Below are 23,191 nucleotides of genomic sequence, written 5' to 3'. Positions count from 1 at the left end.
GTTGAAATATTGCTAAAATATTGAATTTTTATTACTCAAATTTTTGTTTTCACATTTGTGCTAGATTTTTTTTATTGAATATTTAATTACTACTTTTTTCTTGATTTTTGTTTTGAATTTGTAATATCTGATTTATAAAATCTTTTCATTAAAAGTTGTTAAAGTTAAAATATAAATAATAACCAACTTATTAAAATAGTTAATAATAAAATATGTGAGCAAAAGTCATATTTATATATTCCTAAATTAAGAAGAAATAATAATAATAATAAAGAAAATGATCATAATTCTTTATACTGACACACTTTTTTGAAGTTTTGTAATTATATATATATATATATATATATATATATATATATATATTAAAGTGATAATAAAACCACCTCATTCAAAGAATTTTCAAGGTATTGTTGGATTAATTTTTATTTGAATTTAATCATAATTTAGTATTATTTAATTTTAATATCTCTCATTAATTATATTATTTAATTCATAAACTATAATATTAAAAAATCATTTATTTAATTAAAAAAATAATTTTATTATTATCCTACACAATTTCTTTAAAAAAATACTCACTTTTCAAAATCATTGTCAAACAATATTTTTTTAAATAAATTAAAATTTATTTAAAAATTCAAACTTAATCTTTGATCTCTTAAAATTAATATTAAAAATTAAGTTACCAATTAATAGTTCCTTTTATCTAATTTTATTTGTTTGTTTTTAAAATATTTTTTTTACGTAATTATTAACTATTTTATCAATTAAATCATTATTAATAAAATACAAAGTTATTTATTAAAGAATATAAATATTTAATAATTTAAACTAAAAAATCTCAAATAATTCACATCTTCATCACATTTTAATTTCATAATTTAATATTTCTTTACAAATAACCTCATATATTGTTCATTAGAATAATTCATTTACTTATTGTGATACCCGCTAATATATAGACATAAAAATGTTAAATTAGACAACATGTATGTCGATTAGGGATGGAAAGGCAATGGAGACAAATAATACAAATTTTACCATATTTATCTTGTTTTATTTTAGGAATATTTTTAATATTATTCTCGTAAACTTCGATTTCATATAATCTCCACAAAATATCCTGTTTATACCATATTTCTTAAAAAGTTGAAATTTCTATAATAAAATTATATAAAATGATTTTTTTTTATAATATATGGTAATATATTAAAAATTTGTATTATTACAAACAAACAAAAATTATAAAAAATAAATAAATATATTGACAAATGTTATTTAATTCTATTTTTAGTGTTCCAGACGGAATTGAGAGAATTAAAACGAATATAAATGACATTCTTAATCCAATCACGTTCAAATTGAAACCACACCAAACAGTACAAATATTCGGATAGAATATTACATGACGGACTGTAATTTTTGTATTTACTTACTATCAATATTTCATTATTATATTATGAACTCATTTAAGAATAAAAACCCCAAATTTTTTTATAAAATCTCAATGAAATTAAAATCAGACAAAAAAAAATTATATCATGCATGTTGTCTAATGCGGCATACAAAAATAATTTGAATTTTTTAAGTTATATTAATTGTTAGGTAACCTAAGATTTAAAATAAATAAATAAATAACTCAATTATTAGCTTAGTCAATGAATATAGTTTTAGAAATTTACAATTATATATATAAAAAGTAAATCTTGGGATTGTTCTATTATTGTAATTAAGAATTAAGATATATTTAGTAAATGTTTATATACTAATAATTTTTGAATTATTTAAAAGAAAATAATAATTAATTTTGAGAAAGTAATTTTTTTTATAAAGAATGAAAGGTATATTTTTAAATAAGATATATTTTAATTAATGAATTGAATGATTTAATCTATGAAAATAAGAAATAATTTTTATTTTTCATATTTATAATTTTACATTATAATTTTAAAAAAATGTAACTTAAAAAAAATATTATATGTACTTTTTTATGTTAAAATTTATATTAATATAGTTATTGTGAAAGCATATATAATAATACAATTAACATATACATGTCCTTTGAAGAGGTTGATTGAGCAACTCAATTAAATTAAATATATTTATTGATTTTTTTTTTCTTTTGTTAGTTAATTGAGCAACTCAATTAATTAGTTATATGTGCATTCTAACTAATACACATCTTAGAGACCATAGTCACATTTCAACTACCATATAAAGACTTTATTTTATTTGAAACATGTTTTTCTATTAGAAAAGGACGGAATCAATACTATTTTGATGATATAAGAAGCAACCTTTGTACTTAAATCTTATAGTAAAATATCAAAATTCTCATATTCCATTATCACTAAAAATGTTTTTAAAATATTATTATAAGATTTAGAAATTCAAAATAAACTACAACAAATCAAACAAGCACCAATACATCATAAATAATATTATTTAAAACTAATCCTTTAATTAAACAAGGCCCTACTAAAAAATTCCAAACAAACAAATGAGTGATTGTCTTGGAATGTGGACCCACTGAGTACTCAATTGAGGTTGGCAGAAGATAAGCCACTAAGATTATGACATTTGTTTGAGATGTTTGAACTAGAATTGACCTGTTTTTATTTTTTTAATTTTATTTTTGTGATTCATATTTCATAACAAAGACGGTTCGATTTGTATATTGGGACATATGGATAAAGATTTAGTTTGATTCAAGGCTTATTTTGATAAAAAAAAAAATTAAATAGAACACACATCGGATGAATCTAAAAATTTGAGTTGGGGTGAATTCGTAAAAAATTTAGAGTGAACTTTAAAAAATAACAAGAAAATTATGGATAAAATGAGAGCGGATAAAAATAAGTTTTGTCTTTTTCAATTTAAATAAAAAAAAATAGTGTATTAAATTAAAAAAATTAAGAAATTAAGAAATAATGTCTAATTTATACCATAAAAAAATACGATAAATTTGAGCTCACCCAAACCAACAGTTGTTCGAGACTTTGTTAGGTATTAATTATCTTTAATACTATTCAATTTATTTAGAGCAATTTATTTCTAAGAGCTAACATAGGGTGTGTTTGATTTGCTCACTAAAAGTATTATAGCTATTATACAGTCTGTCTATTTAAAATCTTATAAGAGAAATCAAAATAAAAGTTTATTTGTTTTTAGAACTAAAAGAGAACTAGCATGACACCCTCGTATAATAATCATGATTCCCGCTTAAATTCAGAGCGCTTTCAGCTGAAATCGAACCGTAACTTTTTTATCTTTTAAGCCAACTCTTACCACTGTACTACCTTGTTGAAGTAAGATAAAGAGTGTTTCAGAGTTTTCTTAACAAAAATTCACAAATCACATAATATTTATTTTTAACTACTTAAAATATTAATAAGATTTTTTTTATATATTTATAAAATTTAAATATATTAATTCAACTAATTAAAAACTCAAAATAACTCATTTTTATATTAATCAAGATTATTTTTAATGCTTAAGGCACATTGGAATATCCAATCAAAACATTAAATAAATTATTATTAATTTAACCAAACAAGAACTTTAAATAAAATAAAATAGGTTTAGCCCAAATTGTTGTTTCCACAATAATATAAATATATATAAAGCTCCAATCTGCGCATCCTTCGGAGTTTACAACCATTCTCTCTCTTTCACCGCTTTGGAATTCAGTTCATCACTTCAAGGTAACATTTTTCAATTATATATCTATTCTCTTGCTTTTGAACCCTCTTTAGATCAGTTTTCGCCGTTTAATTTGTCTTTTGTGTTCAAATTTCTTGTATTAATCGTCTGATTTGAGCTATCGAATGTGATTCACTGAAGTCTGATTGATTATTTGATGTCTGAGATTGCGGCAATGGATGCATGCATAAGAAGTAGCATAATATCGTTTTATTTCTTCGGATTATATCTTTTAGCAGTTTCAGATCTGAATCCATCAATCTTTTTTGTAAGCTGTTAGATTGCTGCTTTCCAAGATTCATTTCATCATATCTGTAGCTTCACTGGTCCGATTCGGTCCTAGGAGGAGTAAAAATTGTCTATGTGATGCATATTTTGGTAGAGTAGGTTATAATTGTGGTTAGCCATGGAAAATTGGAATTACCTTGCAGTCTTGCAGATATGTATCTTGAAATCATGAACCTAGCTAGGGCATGTTATACATATGTGATATTTTGGGTATTTCTTTATTCTATTACAGGACACTTGTAAATTGATTATATGGCCTTTAATGCAGTTTATCGTTTGTCATTTGGATGATTTACTCTCTGAATAACATCCTGAAACTGTGTTGTTTTTTACTTCAGTTTTCAGGTTAAATCATCTCTTTTGAACCAGTTGCACCACTTCCTGTTAAGAGACTAGGGAATGCTGAAAGATGTGGTTGAAAGCTACTGTATCTTTCTTTGAAGTTGTGGCTCCGGTAGAGCTGTTCTATTTCATCCCTGATGATCTTGAACTCATAAACTGCTGCCCGGTCTTTCCTTTTGAGTCGATGCCAGTTACAGCTGAGCATTTTCCGGGGCAAAGGCTGCCTCATCTCATTCACGACCACTGTGAAGATGGTTGAATGTGTTGTTCTCGAAGTTCATTTACTAATTTTGAATAAAAGTGACAGGTGTAGATAAGTACCGTTAGTTTATATTAACTTAGTTTGTCGTATAGAAAGCAGCCAGATATGGAACAAAAAGGTAGCATTTTGATGAAACGTTATGAACTGGGAAGGTTATTGGGACAAGGAACCTTTGCGAAGGTTTACTATGCTAGAGACATTGAAACCGGTATGAGTGTTGCCATTAAAGTTATCGCCAAAGAAAAAGTGTTGAAAGTTGGTATGATTGAACAGATCAAACGGGAGATTTCTGTTATGCGGCTAGTCAAGCATCCAAACGTGGTCCAACTGTACGAAGTCATGGCTAGCAAAACGAAAGTCTATTTTGTTATGGAATATGTGAAAGGCGGTGAACTCTTCAACAAGGTTTCAAAAGGAAAACTCAAGGAAGGAATAGCAAGGAAGTACTTCCAGCAGCTAATCAGTGCCGTCGATTTCTGCCATAGCAGAGGCGTATATCACCGCGATCTGAAACCTGAAAACCTTCTTTTAGACGAATATGGAAACTTAAAAGTCTCGGATTTTGGATTGAGCACCCTTTCGGAATGTAAGCATCAAGATGGTTTACTCCACACGACATGTGGGACCCCTTCGTATGTTTCCCCTGAAGTGATTAACCGAAAAGGGTATGATGGGGCGAAAGCTGATATTTGGTCGTGTGGTGTTATTTTGTACGTGCTCTTAGCGGGTTATCTTCCTTTCAATGAACCAAATCTTATGGAGATGTATAAGAAGATTACTAAAGCGGAATTCAAATATCCTATTTGGTTTGCACCCGACGTACGTAGGCTGCTGTCGAAGATTCTCAACCCTAATTCCATAACCCGGATATCTATTGAGAAAATCATGCGCCAATCTTGGTTCAGAAGAGGGCTTAACTCCAAAACCGAAATAGCTCAAATGGAAAGTGAAGAACCACTCGATGATGCCAGCAATTGCCAGGCGAAGCCAGTTAACTTGAATGCTTTTGATATTATTTCTCTTTCAGCAGGATTTGACTTGTCGGGTCTGTTTGAGGAGAATGAGAAGAAGAAAGAGGGGCGGTTCACTTCAAGGAACAGTGCGAAGACGATCATCTTGAAGTTGGAGGAATTAGCTAAGACATTGAAGATGAAGGTGACGAAGAAGGAAGGGGGGAGAATGAAATTGGAGGGACTAAATGCTGGAAGAAAAGGGGTAGTGTCTATTGATGCAGAGATATTTGAGGTTACTCCTGATTTTCATTTAGTGGAGGTGAAGAAGTCGAATGGAGATACCATAGAATATCATAATTTAATGAAGCAGGATATAAGACCGGGTTTGAAAGACATCGTTTGGAGTTGGCAAGGGGATGAGCCTTCGTTGCAGCAGTTAGAACCAGGGGATGATGTTTTTGCAATATCGGAGTCTTCACCATTGCAGGATGCTGCTGCCTAAGTAAGTTCTTCAGTTCTTAGATAGAGATGTTGTTTTCATTGTATGGAAACTTTTGTTAACTGACCTTATTGATCTGGTTATTATTGCTTTCTATCTATCTATATTTGATTGTGTGTTTCCTAAGATTTTAAATATCGATAATTCCTCATAATGCTTGTTGTGAAAGTTGAAAATGCATTATTTGAAATCCTCCATGATTTTGGTAGAGATCTTTATTGTTGGATAACTATATTTAAAGATGGGTGTCCCTTATTGGGATAGGATATCTTGGAATTGAAATTTTAAGTGGTTGAGATAACTAACTATTATCATGAAAATGGTATAAAAGGACACTATAAAGTAAACAATGGCAAATGTTTAATAAATCTTGCTCTAAGGGTCTCCAATAGAATAGATCTAGTGACAAGTTCATAAAATAGAGTGAAGAGTCGGGTAATTCGGTTGACGAACTACGAATTTCACAAAGTCTCCAATTTCGGGAGTAGAATCTCCACCACTCCCAAACAAAATCACAAGTATTTGAGGTGAAAAGATTATCACTAAGAATACTATGTGCTCCAACTACCATAAAATCAAAACATATCCTAGAATAGCCGAGTTGAAGCATTAGACCTATACAACCAGGCTAAGAGCCTAGAAACATTCAAACATCCCAACTAAAAGTCTCTTAATAGGTAACTTCTGTCCACGCCAAATGTTTTTCCAGAAACCGAAGAAAGAGTTGTCACCCATACAAAAATTCAAATGATTCCCGAAAAATTATCATATGTAGTAAATCTCTTTAAGGATCATCTGTTCTTTTGTCTAATTTTATTATGTGTTTTAAAACATTATTTAATATAGTGAAGAATATTTATAAGCAAATGGCCTATTAGCTCAGTTGGTTAGAGCGTCGTGCTAATAACGCGAAGGTCACAGGTTCGAGACCTGTATAGGCCATCTTTTTTAATTTTTTTTTCTCGGTATTTATTGAAAGTGAAACCTCATTTGGTTTGGAATGAAACTGTTTTGATGTGTTTGAAAAGGAAAAAAAAATCTATGAAGCCTTTAAGTGATCTAGACAAACATAGAGATGAAAAAATTCTTGTTTCACTTATTTTTTTTTTCTCGGTATTTATTGAAAGTGAAACCTCATTCGGAATTTGCATAGTTTTTCATTGGTCTGGAATGAAACTGTTTTGATGTGTTTGAAAAGGAAAAAAAAATCTATGAAGCCTTTAAGTGATCTAGACAAACATAGAGATGAAAAAAATCTTGTTTTGTGAAATATAATGATAGAGAATGCCCAATAGAGATTATATTTGAATTAGGAAGAATAAACCTATGAAGCCTTCAAGTCATATAGACAAACATAGAGGTAAAAAAAACTAATGTATTATGAAATATTATAATGATGGAGAATGTCAATAGAGATTAAATTTGAATTTGTTCAAAAGAAAAAAAAGATAAGATACATCATAAAATTGACAAAACCACAATGGTATATTTGAAAACATCTCTCTAGCAATAATAATATAATTTATGAAGTATTTTAATCAAACAAATCTAGAAAAAAAATTGTTATATTTAGTATAAATGTTATAGTTGGTTGGAATATAGATATAGACAAGTTTGAATTTTTTTCTATAATTTACCATTCTTGATATGGATACATTTTATTTTTTTTATTTTAAACATATATTTTTTTCAATTTTTATTCAATTTATACATAATAATATTTTATTAAAATGACATTTTAAGTAAGAAATTAAGTATGTTTTCTTTTATTCTAAGATATTAGTTTAACTTATTATAAAAATAATTATTTTTTGAGTATGTTTTATTATGTTATCGCCGCCTTCATCAATAATATATTGTTTTTCGAAATTCTGTAAACACATTATTGCTACAATGATTTGTGATTGTATTTTTTTCGAAAATTTATTATAATTATTTAAAATACATTATATTGAGATTCTATTACATTGTGATATCATTTTTTAGGAAAATAAAAAATAAAATAACTTATTAAGTATATAGAACTTGCCGGTTGACGGATTCAAACTTAGGAACTTAAGGTTAATATCCTCCTCATTTTGTGGCTGTAGTGGATTATCATTTTTTTCTTTTATTTATACTAAAACACTTGAATTCTTATTCCATTGTGATATATATATATATATTTTTTTTATACTAAAATACTTGAGATATTATTTCTATCTGGAAAAGTTTTTTCTTTCCTTATGGAGTTATTTTCCTTTTTTTTTGTTATTTAAATTGTATAGGAAACTCATATTTGAGGAGTCTGGAGTTTGCTTTAAATATGGACATCATTGTCTCACGAACCTCTTTTTCACTTTTCACAAATTGGTCGATTATTCAGTGTGTTTCGTCATTGTCGTGGGTTCTCCACTTTCATTACATTAACGTAGATTACTCTACGAAATATCAACAGAGCTTTTCCAAATAATTGTAATTCGATCTTATATTTTTTTTTCTTCGATGGAAGGTTAATAGTCAATATTATTGTAGAGTTATATGCAATACACAATATGTTCGTACAATTGTGCAATTCAATTTTTTTTTCTTCTTGTTATCCTATATCTTTCTTTTATCTTCATTATATTAGATAGAAAGAACTTTTTATTCTGTTACACTATAATATAAATCTTATGCATTTGTATATAGAACTTAAATCACATTTAGGCTTTTACTAAAATTAGGATGATTCATATAAAATAATCAGATAACTCAGCTAGTAAAGTACTAAAAATTATCGTGTAACCGGTTCAAATTTGGTTCCTCACACATTATTTCAATTTCAATTTCAATCTTTCATGATTGAATTATTATGAAAAGACTTTACAATAATTGAATTTGAACTTCTCTTCTCTTTTAATTAATAGGAGGATAAACAAATTAATTAAACAATTATAAATTAATAATAAACAAATAAAATATTCTAAAAAGGACAATATGAGAGAGACTGAGAGTGTATCCGGTCTCAGCCACCATAATTAAAAAGCACACGTATGAATTTTAAAAAATAAATATTATTAAATAAAAAATTAAGTTTAATGTGTTTTAATTAGTTAAATTTTGATTTTTATAAAAATAAAATAAGTATTTTAGTCTATAAATTTAGTGTTTTGATGATTAAATAATTTAATAAGATATATGAGTTTTGGATAAAAAATTTCAAATAATCAAATATTACTTATCTCTTAGGTTTTAAAATGATGGGTTTATTATAATGTATTTTTATATTTTAAATTTTTTTTTTTTTAAGAAAAAACCAACATCCTCCTCCAAGAGAGTAAGAAATGACTTTGCTCAACTTGCTATATATTGAAATTCTATATATTTAATTGAAGTGTGTGATAAGATTCAATACTTAAATCACCTCCTTTTGTCGTTGAAATGATATTTTTCAACAATGATAGGTACTACCTCATTTGTCATAATCCTCTAATATGATTCTTTTGTCGAATTAAAATGATTTTAAAACCAAATTTAATACATAATAATAACAACCGACAAAATAGCGTGTGCATGTGTTTCTTTAAGAATCACTGCTTGTTTTGCTTCCATGGACCCCTCCACACTGTAACTTACCCCTATTAAACCTCTCCCATATTTCTTCTCCGGACCCTCTCTCTCAAATCTCTCAACCATACCAGAGAAGAAACAGAGAGAGAAATCATGGGTGGTGGTGGTGATGGCGGCCATAAATTCAAGCTATCAGATTTGATTCCAAACGCCTGGTTTCTTAAGATCAAGAACATGAAGAAGAAGGAGAAGAAGAAACCAATCATAACCCAAAACCTCAATCCCTCCGACAAGCTCAAAAACACATCTCCGCCGCCATCGTTGTCATCATCATCAACATCAACAACAACCACAATAACTTCATCAAACACCTTTTCATCTTCATCATCATCATCGTCATCCCACGGCCGGACTTCCCTCTACTTCAAAAGAGACCACATTTCTTCAATTCAAAGTCAAAACTCATCTCAAAATCCAATTTCCTCCAATACCCATCTCCTAAAATCTCCCAGAAAGTCCACCAGAAGAACTAGAAACAGGGTATTAATATCCTCTCCCCGCCGCCGGCCAGTCAACGCCGGAACTGGGTGCACTTGTCACATCACCACCACCGACAGCTCGGTCAAGAAAATCAAACCACCACCACCACCACCACCACCACCGACAATCAAAGATTCGAGCTTTATCGAAATCCCTCCAATTGTGACAAAAAAGGTAACCCATACCCGAGCTGCAAGATCAACCACGCCTCCTGTGGGTTTGAAAAGAGTATCAGTAAGTTCACCTGGAGTGAAGCTGCGGATACATTCTCCGAGGATTAGTATGAGTATGACAAGAAGATGTAATAATAATAATAATAATAATAATGAGAGTCCACGTTGGCGGGGGAGGAGGAGTTTGGCGGTGGTGAAATCATCGATGAATCCACAAAAGGATTTTAAGGAATCAATGGTGGAGATGATTGTGGAGAATGATATTAAAAGTGGAAAGGATTTGGAAGATCTTCTTGCTTGTTATCTTGAACTCAATTCTAATGGATATCATGATCTTATAATCAAAGTGTTTAAGCAAATCTGGTTTGATCTCAACTTGAAGATGTAATGATAATAATTAATATTAATAATAATAATAATAATGCAGTTTTTAATTATTAATTTATTATTATTATTATTGGGCATGCATTTATTTGAATTTATTTATATATTTTTTGTTGGATTTGAATTGATATCTCCAGTCTCCACTCAAGTTAGACAGTTTCTCTGCTCTTCAATCTTATCTTTCTTCCACCTGAACCTGAAGGAAGGGGAATCAAAAGGGTGTAAAAAAAGCTGCAAATTTCACCAAGTACATTCAAAATGCAACCTAATTTGAATTCACACTTTAGGGCTTGTTTGGTCAATCTTTCAAATGTTTAAATTTGTTAAACAATTAATAAATTTATTTTTTTAAATAAAGCAGAACTAGTACAACACCTCCAATGTCATGTTCCTTCACTTTCATTTGAACCGATGGGAGGTTTTTTAAGTCGACTCTTTCTATTGAGTCACTGTATTGGAATTTAAACATTTAAGACTTTTCATACGTATAAGCTATTGTTTGGCAATATTTAAATAATTTTATTTGATATTAAATTATTAAAGGTTGGTTATATTTAAGAAGATGTAAAGAATAGTAATATTTAGTAAAATAGATCTATTTTAAAAAATAAAATAATTTCTTTTAATATTTTGATTTGATTTATGAAGAAATATGTGAGTATATTAAATTATTTTCAAATAATCCTTTCTTGTTCAATAATATTAATATTTTAATTCCTCAAAACTTTTTTTAAGTTTTAACCATCTAAATTAAACAAATTGTTAATTCGAAGCTTGAATTCAGTATTGACCTAAATTCTAAGCCTTACTTGATGTGGGTTCTTCATGTCACTGTTTACAATGTTAAAATATCTTTATTTTATTATTTGTAACATTTAAAATAGACTATATTATATATATAAGTTTTTGATTAAAATTGTAGTGTTGTGTTTTTTTTTTTCATTGAAAATTTGTATATGTGGTCATATTTTTTAGATAATTGATAAAGCATACCACCATATATACAAGCATATACAAATCACACTATTTATTAGTGAACAAAATTTACATGTAAATCAATAATTAAACTAAAAGTTACACAACACAAATATGTGGTGCACGGCCATAAATGGATGAGACAAACAAACAAAAATCACATTAAAATCAATTATTTGAGACATAATGAAAATATGACTAATGAATCTAATAATCAAACGAACAAATCATGAAAATTCATCAATATTACACGGACCACAATTCTTCAAAATCTAGCCTTCGAGACACTCTTCAATCATTTCGTGTTAACATCATCATATATATTCTGAAATAATCAACACACACTTATGTTGACCTTATTTCATAAATCATAATTGATGTCATTCATTCTCTTCTTAGCTTAGCGAAACCGAGCAAGTTTTCCCTCTTTTATGAGCTTTTTTTCCCATTCTAGGTCCTCCGCACAATGTTACTCAGTTTACTCGATACAATTATTAATGAATTATATAAAAACTAGTTAGTTCTTAATAGAATACTATATATATTATTCACACATATAAACATTTGTTTGAGAATTTATTTTTAGCACATAAAATATGTGTGGGGTTGTTTTTTTTGTTAATTTCACTTGCTATATATAGAAAACTCAGGATATTTTGAAACCACTTTTTGGAAGAATCGATTCACCCCCTATAACCGATTACCAAACAAGGCCTATGTAGCTAGAGACCTAAAATTGATTTTTTTTTTATTTAAAAAAAGAAGTAATTTAATAATAATATATATATATTTTGTTGGGTGGAAAAGTAGCTTTAAACATTTTCCAAAAGTATAGTGTCTTAAACTGTAGAAAAGATTGATCACAAAAGCAAAAGTAATTTGTGTGTGCTTCGAAGATTACAAAAGTAGAATGCATTTTTCAAACCTTATGTACTTTATTATTATTTTTAATTTCTGTAATTCACTTTATCTTTATTATGTACTCCTCTTTAACATCGTGTAATTATCATGCCTTTAATAAAATAGGACCTTAATTAGCTAGTTTTATTGTGGATTGAAAATTACAGTCTATATATATAGCTAGGTAATAATAATTATCAATTGGAAATTTCAGTTATCTGTAGTTGTTGTTTGATGCATATATAGGGTGTAAATAAATGCTTTGATTTCTTATATACAATTAATGGGTTATTTAAATAACTTCAATCCAAACATAATAATATATTTTTATAGATAAAACTAAAATATTTTTTATGCAAAATGTTTGTTAGTATACCTAGAATAATGTAACACTATTTATTTAGGAATCAAATTGGAATTCATGTCAGCATTCAGCAAGAATATGGTTTCTTCTTTTGTCTGCAATCTGCATATATGCAATTTTTTATTACATTCTGCAATGTTTTTTTAATTAATTATTAACTTATATATTATTACACCAACAACTAATAATAACACTTCTTTAATGCTCTTTATGTAGCTTATTCAATAATGTGTTGTTAATTCAAACTAGTGAACTTATTTAATAAATGAGATTTACCCAATTTTTTAGTTATATATAAAACTTAATGAAAACATGTTAAAGTTATATTTTAGTTATAAGGGAAAGAAAGTGTGTGCATGGTTGAGTGGAATCACATATAGTTTACTAAACTATTATTATTATTATTATTATTTTTAAAGAATCATATTTTATTTGTTTCATTTAAATCATAATTTGTTATATAGAGTAAGATAACACGATATTCACACAATAATTTAAAGTGTTTTTTTAGTAAACAAATATAAGACTTTTAAAACAAAAAAATAATCTAGTTATTTATATTGCTCATCGACATATTGCAAACTTTCTCGATTCCAGATACATCAGCTCTTGAAAAAACAATGAAAACAGATTAAAATATAATATTGTTATTCATATATATTATCAGACTAATCACGTCTGGTCTTAAAGTCATGCAAGATATGTTAATATAAGATTATTTTATTTTAAAAATATTGTATATGTTGAGATTTGAACCTAAACTACTAGTTTAAGTTAAAATATTATATATCTTGATCAGTTTATTTAAAAAAAAAATGCAAAACATTTTGTGGTGGGAGATGCAAGCAGAGAATAGTTGGTAAGGGCTTTATTTTTCCATATAATTATGATTATGGGAACTATGGATATACTAATTTGACAAGCATTAAAAATTGATTTATTGAATATGGGATAATCTATTTTTGGGTTTTGCTTTTAGATAACTATACACATAAATGATTTGATTTGAAATGTGACTTATTTTGTCCTTGTAAAAGATTGGAAAATGATATTCTGATATTAATTAACAAGGTCTGGTAGTTAGCTGGTACCATGCCCAAATGAAATGAATTATTATGTGTTGGGTCCTACTGTTGTTGACTTAAGTGAGGAGGAATGAACAAAAATAATAATAATAATAATAATTCATTAGAAATTAATATAAAAATGTATGGTTTTCACTAATCACACGTACCTAATACCTTATTTCCACATTTAGGGCAAGATACCAAAAGAGGGGATGTCACAATTCCAAACATGTCCAAAAACAATTGCTTGGAAACAAAATGTACTGTCAAATTTCCATGTGATGACTGTAGAAGAGGTGTATTGTTGATAACGGTGTTGAAAACTTTCCAATGTGTCATATGTTATTCAATCTCTTGCTCAATTATAATTGAATCAGATATATTGTAAAACAATAATGTTTGATATGCAAAAGAGAACTTCCAATATATATTATAGTTTAGACTGAAAAAACTCACTGGTTCGAATGACAAAAATAATTCTTAGAAAATCAAATGTTTCAAGTTCGTTTTTTATTTAAAACGACTTAAATTTAAGTGGAGGTCATAGTTGACGGTAATGCTAACTTCCTATTTTCAAACAGAAAACTGAAAAAACAATAACATTTAACTTGCGCAAAAGAGATCTTATAATCATACCATACCGATATGTTCATGTTATTTAGACTATGTAGGAAATCTGTTTAATTAATGTTAGTTTAAAAAAAAATTGAAGTTCATTGGTGATAAACTATCTTACCCAAGTACTTGTATATATCATACATTTCTTTAAAGTTATCATATATAAAGATAGCCTTTTGTTTTAATGTTTGGATTTTTGTGAGTGTTTTTGGAAAAGTTGTTGTTTGATAAAAAAAAACAAAAAAAAAAGGTAAGTTGTTTGGATTTTTAATCTGTTAAATTATGATAATGTCTTTTTATATTTTTTTGTGACACTTTGGACACTAATATTTTTGTCGTTTTAACTACTTTTGTTTACATAAACTGAGTGATTAAATAGTTTAAAATACAAAGCCAACTAAAGGTTTTTCCAAATGAGAAAGAAAAAAAAAAGTAAAAGTTATCTGTTAGTTCTAATATGTGTAACGCGTTGGTTGAAAATCTGTTAAGAGCTTGTTAAATTTATTAAGACTTGTGTTTTTATGAATAGTTATGACATGACTTTATGAATAATAAATCTGTAATATTGTGGTTCATTTTATTTATTTTTATCTAAAATTTTCTTTTAGTAGACTTTATTTAGTTTTTAAGTTTATTCATAAAAATAAATACAAAACTAAATCAAACTACAAATAACAAATTTTCAGCATTATTTGGCTTTTAAACTAATGTAACCTACGTATAAATAATAATCAGTGTAGAAATGGAATTTACCAATTAATGTGAATCCATCTTTCAAGTTAAATTGACCTCAAAGTAAGTATTAAGAGATAAAAACTGTGTTTAAGAAATCAAAAGTTATGAGATTATAAATATTAAGAGCATCTTGACTTGTGCCTGCATTGGACAGCGTGAAAAATAGCGTGAAAAATGGCAGATCATTATTTTTTTTTTCAATTTTTGCACTTTAGGTAAAAACAAAAGGAGGTCATGCCACATTTTCATTATTATATAATATAATATACTCTATATAGGAATATTAGTTATATATTTAACTATACTATTTTTTTTTACTTTTTTATTTTTAAGTAACATTATAATAACATTAAATAAATATATATTTTAAAATTTTAGTATAATATAGAATATTAATTATATATTTAATTATAAAAATATTATAATATATTTTAAATTATAAAAATATTTTAAGTTATAATTACATTAACATGTTTTAAGGTGAAATTCTCAATTATTTCTATAATATATATAATATATGAATATTACTTATATATTTAATTAATAAATATATATTTTAAATAAATTAATATATTTTTTTATTAATTATATTAACACGTTTTAAGGGTTTAAATTCTCAAATTTTCCTATAATATAGGAATATTAGTTATAATAGTATAAATTAATTATTTATTTAAAATATTATAAATAAAATTCACATTTAAATTATTTAGATAAGAGTGCAGGCTTAAGCATTGGAATATTTTGCCCAAGTACAACATGTGCCCGCTTTCTACTGAGGTGAAATATTGATTTGACAAAATAAGAGGGCGCAGAGGTATTGTGCGCTTTCTCTAAGAACCTTTTGAGTTTAAGTAAAGTAATGACTCTTATAAATGTGACTAACTTTTTATATTAAAAAAAATAAGGAATTTATATTTTTTTTGCAATCCATTAATTGCTAAACATTAAGTTTATAAGCGTTAAACATAGAGTTCATGGACGTTCAACATGAAGTTCATATGGGCTGAACATTATTTTTTTCAAAAAAAAGTTTTTTTTAACTGAAAAGGCGTTGAACATTGAGTTTATAAGTGTTGAACATGGAGTTCATATGGGCTGAACATAATTTTTTTTTTGAAAAAAAAAACTAAGTTTTTTTAATGAAAAATGCATTAACATGAAATTCATATGGGTTGAACATGAAATTCATAGGCGATGGATATTGAGCTCATATGGGCGGAACATTATTATTATTTTTTTAAAAAACTGTTTTTTTAATTGAAAAATGCACTAAATATGGAGTTCATAGGTGTTAAACATGAAATTTATAAGTGTTGAACATTGAGTTTACATGGGCTGAACATAGGGGTGTTCAATATTTGGTCTGAACCGAATATCCGATCGAATTCGAATTCACCGAATTCGAATAAACCGAATTCGAATTCACCGAATTCGAATAAACCGAATTCGAATTTCATTTTCGGTTTTCGAATCGAATTTCAAACAAATTCGAATTCAAATACGGTTTTCGAATTGGTTTTCGAGTTTGGGTTTCAACTCGAAAACCAAACCGAAAACCGAATTTATTTTTTATTATTTATTCTTCCAAACTTAACTTAAGAATAAGTTCAAAATAATTAAACTAGAATATTTTGAATTAAGATTTATAATAAAAAAAAATGAATCAAAAACACTAGTGGTCTAATGGTAGAATAGTACCTTACCATGGTATAGACATTGGGTTCAATTCTTGGTTGGTACATTTTATTTTGAGTTTAAAATAAAAGAAAATTGAATTCGGTTTAAATTCGAATTATTCGAAGTTCAAACCGAATATAAAATTCGAATTCGGTTCGATTTATTTAGAATTTATTCGAATTCGGTTCGGTTTTCGAATTGACGAAAAAAAACAAAAAATTCGAAGAAACCGAATTGAGGAACTCGAATAACCCGAAACCGAACCGATGAACACCCCTAGCTGAACATGGAGTTCAATGGACTGAATTACATGATTTTTTTTTTGAAAAAAACTAAGTTTTTTTTACTGAAAAAAGCGTTGAACATTAAGTTTATAGGCGCTGAACATGAAGTTCATGGCGTTGAACATGGAGTTCATATGTGCTGAATATAGAGTTCATAGGCGTTGGACATTGAGTTCATATAGGCTGAACATTAAAAACTTTTGGAAAAAACTGAAAAAGGTGTTGAACATGGAGTTCATGTGCGCTTAAAATGGAGTTCATGGACACTGTTGAATATGAAGTTTATAGGCGCTCAACATTGAGTTTATGGGCGTTGAACAAGGAGTTCATATGGGCTTAACATGATTTTTTTTGAAAAAACACTCAATTTGTTTTAACTAAAAATCGCGCTGAACATGAAGTTCATATGAGTTAAACATGGAGTTCATAGATGCTGAACATTGAGTTCATATGAGCTGAACATTGAGTTCATATGAGCTGAACATAAATTATTTTTTGGAAAATATAAGTTTTTTTAACTAAATAAAGCGTTGAACATTGAGTTCATATATGTTGATAATGAAAAAAAACTAAGTTTAAAAAGACACAAATTTTTTTATCATAATTATAAAGGTCTGATAGTCATAAGTCGGAAAAGACACAAATTTTTGAAAAAATAAAATGAGGGATTTCTTGAGGTGTTAGAAAAAAGTTTGAGTTGAAATACTAATGTTAAAGCTTCTATTACAAACACAACATCAATTCAGCAGAAATGATGAGAGAGAAAAATTTATAAGGTTTGAAAAAGAGAGAGAAATGAAGCAAAGTTCAGAAAAAGATAGAAGAATAAAATAAAGAAAAAAATGTATGCATTTTTTTTTTCTCTCTCATATATTTGTGACAAATCCAGGCCATGTGTAATAAGTGAGGTAATTGCCTCAGGCCCAAATATTTTTGGGGCACCAAAATCTTAAAAAAAAAATATAATGATATGTTCATGACTTATTTTTTAAAATCCCATAAATAATAATTTATAACCTATCAATGATAAGCCATAACTTAATTTGTATAAAAAAAAAAACAAAAAAAAAACACTATCTTACTTGGAGAATAGAATCGCATGATTCCCATTTATCAACAAAATCAAGGAAAAAGAAAAAAAAAAATAAGAACAAACATTCTAGAAAAAAAAAAGGAAACACTTCCCCCAAACCCCAAGCCCGTCGTCGATCCTCCAACTTGCCGGAATCGGAGCAGAAAACTCGGTCGTCTACTTTCCTGAGTCTTGGGCCTTTTTCGCTCGTTCCAGCCTTATTTCTTGGCACTGCGCCACTTCCCACTAGAGTTCTTCCTCCGATTTTGGTGAGAATTTGGTTCGATTTACTTGATTATTTTTTTGTTGTTGACGACTTGTCTGGTGGAATGGTGGATTCACAATCTGTATTATTCATTATTGCATAGCGGAAGTGCAACATTGTGGTTAATCATAGATTCATATAATGCTGGTTAATCTATAAATTTTTAATGCAAATTAGCATTTAGAGTTTTATCAAGCATGCCTCCTATAAGAAACAATTGTCCGGGGCAGAAAAAAGAAAAAAAAAGAAAGATGCTTTAATTCAAAGCCAAGTAGGAAGATCCTAACCGGAATGATAATTTGGTACAAGTTATTATATGAGATTAACATTGTCAGTAAGTTTCTCCAATCAGAAAAAATGGATATTGATGTTACTATCAGACAGTTAAAGGGACTTATTTCTTTTCTCCAAGAGTTTAGAGAATTTAGATTTGATCAAGCCTTGGTTGAAGCCAAACATATTGCAAGTGAAATGGGAATTGAACCTATTTTCCGAGAAAAACGCATCATTCGGAGAAAGAGACAATTTGATGATATCAATAGTGAAGAGGTAACTTGATTAGTTTGGAGAAGTTGAAGTCTACTGATGATGATGGTCTCTTGAGCTCATGTGTCAATCTTCAAAATTCTTTAACACATGATAGGCACTCCGATGTTGTTGGATAAGATTTATTTCTATAACTAAAGTTGTTAAGACATTCATTACCCGGAGAAACAAAAAGAGTGATTGATGTGCTGAATTATTTGAAAACAATGGATGGTTGTTATCCAAATTCCTATATCGCATATCGAGTTTTGTTGACTATACCAGTTACTGTTGCATCTGCGGAAAAGAGTCTTTTTCCAAATTGAAGTTCATTAAAACTTATCTTCGATCAACTATGTCGCAAGAAAGACTAAATGGGTTAGCTATGTTATCTATCGAGAAAAAAAATATTGAGAAAGTTGATTATACAGACTTGATCAATACTTTCGCTTCAAAAAATGTGAGACGAGTAATATTCAAGTGACTATGTACTAGTTCGGAACATGAATTTTATATTTTGTTTGGATCTTCTTTGTTTTTTTAGTATTTACTTATGACATATTGTTTTGATGATATTTTATTTCTAGAATTCATGTTACAAATACTATTATATTTAAATCGATAAAAAAATATATGTATGAATATTAAGCTTTGAGGGCACCAAGTTTTGTGCTCGCCTCGGGCCTCGAAATCTCAGGTCCGATACTGGACAAATCACGTCAAATTCGTGAAATTGTTTTCGTTACAATGTCTTTATTCATATCATTTCTCAAGATATATATAAATCCAATCCTCTTATGACTACATTGTATTATCCAAAATATATTTTACAATATTTACCTAAGACAGCATAGACAATAACATGACCATATATTATAATCTATGCTTTTGGATTCAAAATTTTGCTTTACAAATAAAAAAACGAGTTCTTTCTAATGTATCATACTTATTATAAAGAGCTGTAGTCAAGTGTTAATTTTCACTTAAAACACTTTAAATGAAGTGAGTTATTGTAGAATTAGATTGCCCTAATCAATTTTTTTTGAAAGGAACGAAGAGAAACCTCCCCGACCGATCCTAAATTAAAATAAAGTCATTACGTAAGTTCAATGGTTATGTGAGGATCGAACTTGGATCACATTTACCAAATGAGAATTTTAAATTGTGATCTATGAGCTTTGACTATAAAAAAAATTAGTCAGTGGAGACTTTCCATCTTTTAATTTTATCATGTTATTTTTCTTTTTTAATTAATTTGTCACGTTTTTAAATGAATTGACATTTAAAGACGTTTTGAACCTTTTTTTTAAAAAAAAACTGAGTTGTTTTTAAGATGTACACATTATAATTTATCGATATTAGTTTGATTAACTAAAACGTGTGTAATCTAAGGAAATATTTAATAAAATTTAAATTTAAATAGATTTTGTATTTATTTTTTTTAAACGATATAATTTTATGTGTGTTTTTACCAATTTTAACGTATTTATATTTTAAATTTAGTATTTTTATTTTGATATATACAAATTCAAATATGTCGAAAACGGGTTGAATACCTTAAAAGAAAAGTGTAATGTATTAAAATAATTTTAAAAAAAAGAAAAATTTACTATTTAATTTTTACAAATATAATAAATTAATTAACAAAATAAAAAAATTAAGTTAACATAAAAAAAAAACAAACATTACTTCATTTTGTAAGAAATTCTAAATAACTAAAATTCTTATAATTAAGATGTCATATTACATAATTCAAAAGTTAGAGTCTTATTTAATAAAACAAACAGCTAAATTCATCATCAAATACCAATTTGACCATTTTTTTGTCTTGCAATAACATTCTTGATGTTGTAATTTTTTTTTTAACTTTATGTGTTTATTTTCTATGATTTATTTAAAAAAACAAATTAGGATCACAATCCAAGCCAGCCCCTAGCTAATCATGATGATGATCATAGTCCTTCCAGCCAGGAACCAAAGCCGAAATCTCATCATCAATTTTATGGGCAATTTCTTCCGGCCTCCAATCTGTGATCTTCAACTTTTCCACCATCTCCACCGCGACGTTAATGGCAATATCACTCTTGATGTCAAACATGAAGAATGCATTTATAGCTGGACCTGCATTTACAATTCCGAGTTATAAAAACAACTTATCAAACATAAACAGAACTTAGAAATTTGAAGATCTGTCTTTCTCTCACGATCATTATACACGATTCGAGCTTTAAGTTCAATGCTTCCATCCGTATGATTCATTGTCCCTGTAACTGTAATAGTCATCTCTCCATGTCTTACAGATACTAGCTGGAATGGTATCAATATATCTTGCCCTGTTTCATTTGTAACCGAAGAGCTCACATTTGTTATGCAATTGAAAGCATCCATTTCTTGATCATTCATAGCAAGAAATGGGTCATTCAATAGGTTAACTGCTGACGGCCTGTTTGAAGAAACAGCCAAGCATTTACCAACAAATTGACGGGCATCTTCATTTCCAATCCGATAGAATGCTTTTGGAAGATTACCCTGTTCATGGAATCATGTTTAATGTTTATAGTCCAGAAATCAATACAATTTTCATTCTCTGAGTTCTGGTTTCTTACCGTAGTAACTTTCTTGTATATTTGAGCATTCATTGTTAGGATAATAGAATGTGAGCATTCACTATAAGGGTTCTCTAATGTGAGCATTTCTATCATACACATGCCGAAGGAATAGATGTCTACAAGTTCATTGTATTTCTCTGCGTAAATTTCAGGTGCCATGAATTCGGGTGTTCCTGGATCATCACATGTACAAAAGAAGCAATCCGTTACAAAAAAACCCCACATGATAATAATTCAGAGAGTTATGATCTAGCTAACTTGCCTAAGATACTCTGTTTATGATGGGATTCGCGATGAAAAGTGGCTAACCCAAAATCACCTATCTTGACTTCACCATGATGACCATTAACAAAGATGTTATCACACTTGAGATCTCCATGAATGACAGGAGTTTCACGGGTATGAAGATAAGCCAAGCCTTGTAAGATCTGACGTGCCCAGTTTTTGATAACTCGCATATCAACCTGTTCATACCTCTTTCGATACCTATCAAGAAAGTTATAAAACTAGTTCTTTGCGGTTGGATAGAAAGAAGTGAGTAATTGTTTCTTACTGTATAAGGGTTCCAGAAGTGAACAATTCAGTGATGAAGTTTAATGTGTATTGGTCAGGGACAATCCATGAAGTGTAGAATTTAATGAGTGATTTATGTTTCAGAGATTGTAAGATGTGAACCTCTGAATAAAGGCGTGTAAGTTCTTCATGGGATTGGAAAACATGGTTTAGTTTCACCTGGTACCAAGCCACTTCAATTCCTAGAACTGAATCAAATGCCTTGTAAACTGTCTTCATTGCTCCTTTCCCAACAACTGTTTTCAACTGTTCAACAAATTATAATAACAATAAGAAGAAAACATTTTACAAAGACAAGAAACAAGGATCAGAAGCTTGCTTACACGTCCATATCGACCAGAAGGATCCGTTTCAACATAGGAGGCTGCAACGTTAGCTGGTGACATGATGTCTGAATGTTTTACTTTCTAAACAACAAATAAACATTTCTTGCAATTATCAGCATAATCCAATTAGCCATGGTCATATAGAGTCTGGAATTAGCAACAGGACAATTATATATGCTATTTTTTTCTTTCTTGAAGAAGTTGACTTTCTTATAAGTAACGAAATGGGGGTCACGATTGGTTTGGAAAAAGTCTTAAGAACTAAGAATTTGAGTTCTGAATTTGAAGAATTTATAAGTGGCTTCTCTCTTTTGTCACCATTTGTGGGTCAGATCTCAGATGGAGACACAGAAACAGACAGGAGAAACAATCCTGATCAATCGGAATGGCGGAATCTTTCAATTTTGTAACTGTCAAATAATTAAATGAATCAAATAGCCCATGTGCTTGTATAAAAGATAAATCACTGTTCATAAATATATTATATAGTCAATGGTATGGAATGGGAGTAGAATGAGAAAATG

At 28.3% G+C, this 23,191-nt stretch overlaps 3 protein-coding genes and 1 non-coding gene across 4 annotated transcripts; 3 read left to right on the top strand and 1 right to left on the bottom strand.

The window, feature by feature from the left end:
* The first annotated feature begins 3,586 nt into the window (after positions 1 to 3,586).
* On the top strand, positions 3,587 to 6,166 carry LOC124944763 (CBL-interacting protein kinase 2-like). Its single transcript, XM_047485100.1, has 2 exons — positions 3,587 to 3,704; positions 4,329 to 6,166. The coding sequence occupies exon 2, from the start codon at positions 4,700 to 4,702 to the stop codon at positions 6,047 to 6,049; it is 1,350 nt and encodes a 449-aa protein (XP_047341056.1). The 5' UTR covers positions 3,587 to 3,704; positions 4,329 to 4,699; the 3' UTR covers positions 6,050 to 6,166.
* A 748-nt stretch (positions 6,167 to 6,914) lies between these two features.
* Positions 6,915 to 6,988, top strand: TRNAI-AAU. The gene has a single exon. It is a non-coding gene; the product is annotated as a tRNA-Ile (tRNA).
* A 2,705-nt stretch (positions 6,989 to 9,693) lies between these two features.
* Positions 9,694 to 10,727, top strand: LOC124944764 (transcription repressor OFP1-like). The gene has a single exon (XM_047485101.1). The coding sequence runs from the start codon at positions 9,731 to 9,733 to the stop codon at positions 10,676 to 10,678; it is 948 nt and encodes a 315-aa protein (XP_047341057.1). The 5' UTR covers positions 9,694 to 9,730; the 3' UTR covers positions 10,679 to 10,727.
* A 10,348-nt stretch (positions 10,728 to 21,075) lies between these two features.
* On the bottom strand, positions 21,076 to 22,741 carry LOC124910350 (probable serine/threonine-protein kinase WNK4). The gene is made up of 6 exons (XM_047450984.1): positions 22,665 to 22,741; positions 22,322 to 22,587; positions 22,031 to 22,254; positions 21,766 to 21,941; positions 21,364 to 21,688; positions 21,076 to 21,280 (listed from the first exon to the last, which is right to left on the bottom strand). The coding sequence occupies exons 1-6, from the start codon at positions 22,725 to 22,727 to the stop codon at positions 21,096 to 21,098; spliced, it is 1,239 nt and encodes a 412-aa protein (XP_047306940.1). The 5' UTR covers positions 22,728 to 22,741; the 3' UTR covers positions 21,076 to 21,095.
* Positions 22,742 to 23,191: the final 450 nt, after the last annotated feature.

This window comes from Impatiens glandulifera, chromosome 7 (genome assembly GCF_907164915.1).
Source record: "Impatiens glandulifera chromosome 7, dImpGla2.1, whole genome shotgun sequence".
NCBI lineage: Eukaryota > Viridiplantae > Streptophyta > Magnoliopsida > Ericales > Balsaminaceae > Impatiens > Impatiens glandulifera.
This window is presented reverse-complemented; position numbering and strand designations above follow the sequence as displayed.

Excerpts from the sequence above, each read along its gene's own strand:
- LOC124944763 (XM_047485100.1), top strand. The coding sequence starts at position 4,700 with ATGGAACAAAAAGGTAGCATTTTGATGAAACGTTATGAACTGGGAAGG.
- LOC124944764 (XM_047485101.1), top strand. The coding sequence starts at position 9,731 with ATGGGTGGTGGTGGTGATGGCGGCCATAAATTCAAGCTATCAGATTTG.
- LOC124910350 (XM_047450984.1), bottom strand. The coding sequence starts at position 22,727 with ATGTCACCAGCTAACGTTGCAGCCTCCTATGTTGAAACGGATCCTTCT. Across the intron at positions 22,588-22,664 it reads CTTCTGGTCGATATGGACGT|TTGAAAACAGTTGTTGGGAA; the intron begins GTAAGCAAGCTT and ends TTTGTTGAACAG. Across the intron at positions 21,281-21,363 it reads TCGAATCGTGTATAATGATC|GTCCAGCTATAAATGCATTC; the intron begins GTGAGAGAAAGA and ends TTGTAAATGCAG.